The sequence below is a fragment of the Puntigrus tetrazona genome, unplaced genomic scaffold (assembly GCF_018831695.1).
Source record: "Puntigrus tetrazona isolate hp1 unplaced genomic scaffold, ASM1883169v1 S000000746, whole genome shotgun sequence".
In the NCBI taxonomy this organism is placed as follows: domain Eukaryota; kingdom Metazoa; phylum Chordata; class Actinopteri; order Cypriniformes; family Cyprinidae; genus Puntigrus; species Puntigrus tetrazona.
This window is the reverse complement of record NW_025048355.1, coordinates 1652501-1655000: the sequence shown is the minus strand read 5'-3', so window position 1 is coordinate 1655000 and position 2500 is coordinate 1652501. Positions and strand designations below refer to the sequence as shown.

General features: G+C 39.1%; 1 protein-coding gene across 1 annotated transcript in view; it reads left to right on the top strand.

Moving 5' to 3' along the window:
* Window positions 1–2500, top strand: part of tgfbr2a (transforming growth factor beta receptor 2a) — a 15675-nt gene that overhangs the window by 6914 nt on the left and 6261 nt on the right. The window contains exon 5 of the mRNA XM_043233078.1: window positions 200–390. Coding sequence (XP_043089013.1) covers window positions 200–390 — 191 coding nt within the window. The remainder of the gene's footprint in view (window positions 1–199; window positions 391–2500) is intronic.

Below are 2500 nucleotides of genomic sequence, written 5' to 3'. Positions count from 1 at the left end.
TCTGAGGATACGGTTTATTTTTCGGGATTCGGAAACGTCTTAAAAGAGCAGGATTTATTTGACACATGAATATTTATTTGACACTTTGTCCATTCAGTGCATCCCCAATGAACAAAAATCATTTCTAAAAAAATCCCAATTGAATATTTTACGCCGGAATAAAGCGCAGTGGACTCACAGTGTGAACGTTGTGTTTCAGGAGGAGAAACAAGGGGAACGCCACCCTCGAGACGGTGTGTCACAATCCTGCCTTCCCGTTTTACGGCCAGTATCTGACCGACTACAACAGCTCCGACTGTGTGATGAAGCAGGTGAAGGGCATGGAGGACGACTTCTTCATCTGCTCCTGCAATCGGGAAGAGTGCAACGATCACCTGCTCTTCACCCACGGTGAGACGCTCCTGAGGGCAAATAAATCAACTTTCTTTTCACCTGCGAATCCGGAAAAACTAAATGCATAACAGGTTCCACAGAAATGCTGTTTTCGACATTGATGAGGATCAGAAATGTTTCTGGAGCAGTAAACCATCATTGATTCCTGAAGGATCGTGTGACGCTGAAGAAAATTCAGCTGCGCATCACAGAAATAAATAGTGTTTTACTACACGTTCACACAAAAAACAGCTGTTTTACATCGCAATAATATTTCACAATTTTTTACCTTTTGTTAATCGAATGCATGCAGCCTCGATGAGCGTAGGAAAGCTTTCGAGCTTCGGAGTTGTGATGTAGCAGTCACTTCCTGTCGATCAGAATAAGAATATTGAAGAAATGGTTGGCTCGTAAGATGAAAATTCTGTCACGGTTTCCACTTCCGAATCTGTCGAGCGCAAAGGAAGATATTTTGTGACCAGGCCACCGTTGACTTCCATGGTATTTTATGAAATCAAATGGTGACCCAAAACAGAACGATGACAGAATATGCATTTTTCGTGTAGGTCACGTGAAAGCATCGTCGGGGTAAACTGTAAGTGGGTTTCCGAAAGGAAAGCTGCTGAAGCGCTCAGACGCGTGGTTTCCTGTCTGTGTCTAAAGATCATCGCATGCAGAAGTGTTGTTTTTACAGCCGTGTGTTATTCCTGTGTGTGTGTGTGTGTGGTTTGTGTTTGGTTTTACATCACTGTGTTTACTGTAGCGTGTATTAGGCAAGAAAAGGGCCACCAACGTTTATTTCTGCCTGGGACTAGAATCTAGATGAATTAAACAGGAAGCTGCATCACGTGATTCGGAGAGGAGATATCCGTCTGTCTAAATCCAAAAACAGCAAAGTAATTGTTTAAAAAAATAAATACATATATATACTGTATATACACCAAATTTTATATTGCATATTTTTTCTATTTACATTTTTGTTTAAAAAGTATGGTAAATACTGGTAAAATGTACCAACAATTACATTTTCATAAAAAAAAACGTTTACTTTTTGATATACCATAAACAATATAAAGGTAGCCCATCTGAATTAGTTATATTTAAAATATATTCAATCTATTCCTCTGCAAGTAGCCTACCAAAATGGTATTAATAGTAAAACTGACATTTTTTTGAAGTCTTACATTTTAAAATCACTTAGGCTACGTTTGACCTTTTTTTTTTAAGTTATTATTATTATTAGAATCCTATGAAGTTTTTTTTTATAAAAGTCCTCAGCGCTTTTTAAAATGCCACGTTTTTTCCTGCAGCTTAGAGCATATTTTTGTGCTGAAAAAAAAACAACAAAACAAAACAAAAATAAATCAAGTGCCCTTTTGACAGTTGACCAATGACCAAGTGAGTAGCGAGATCTGTCGTTTCCATAACGACAAGAAAAAAAAATGGAGAAGCTGCCGACCGATGACCGATCGCACTAGTCTCGGAGCACAAGGATTCATTGTGAATCAACATTTGCTTCCCTCTCGTCTTCAAAAGCCAACTTTTTCCTCTTTCTTCATATTTCTGCAGCACACGTGCTAGGCTACTGTTGCAGCCGTTGCTATAGCAACAAAAGATGCTCTCGGCTGCTTTTTTGTAACAGACTCTGTCAGCTTATTATTTGTCTAAAAAAGTGCGCGTGCTAATTTTTTTTTGTCAGAAAAGACGGCGAGCGTGAACATGGCAATTTCTGGTCCCATCAGACTAACATGACCGTCACGACTCATTTCTTTTTAGTTTGCTTTCGCTTTATTTTTTACCACACACACACAATACACATATTTCATGACACACTCTATTTGCGAGTACTTGGCGCCACCTACGGTTGTGGGTGTATAAGTCTATACACAGAATATAAGACAAAGTGTTTTTCCAACCTGGTCCTGTAAAAATATGTACCTCTGTGCACATTTTGTACAAAACCATTTTTACGAACCTTACTGCACGTTTTGCCAGAAATGGCCACTGGGTGGCGTTAAAACACAGGTTCAATACGTGAACCCAGGCACATTCTAATTATGTTGATATAGGTATATAATCACGGCGGTTCAGAACTGAAACATCCGTGGACTGTCGCTGAAAGTTGCTT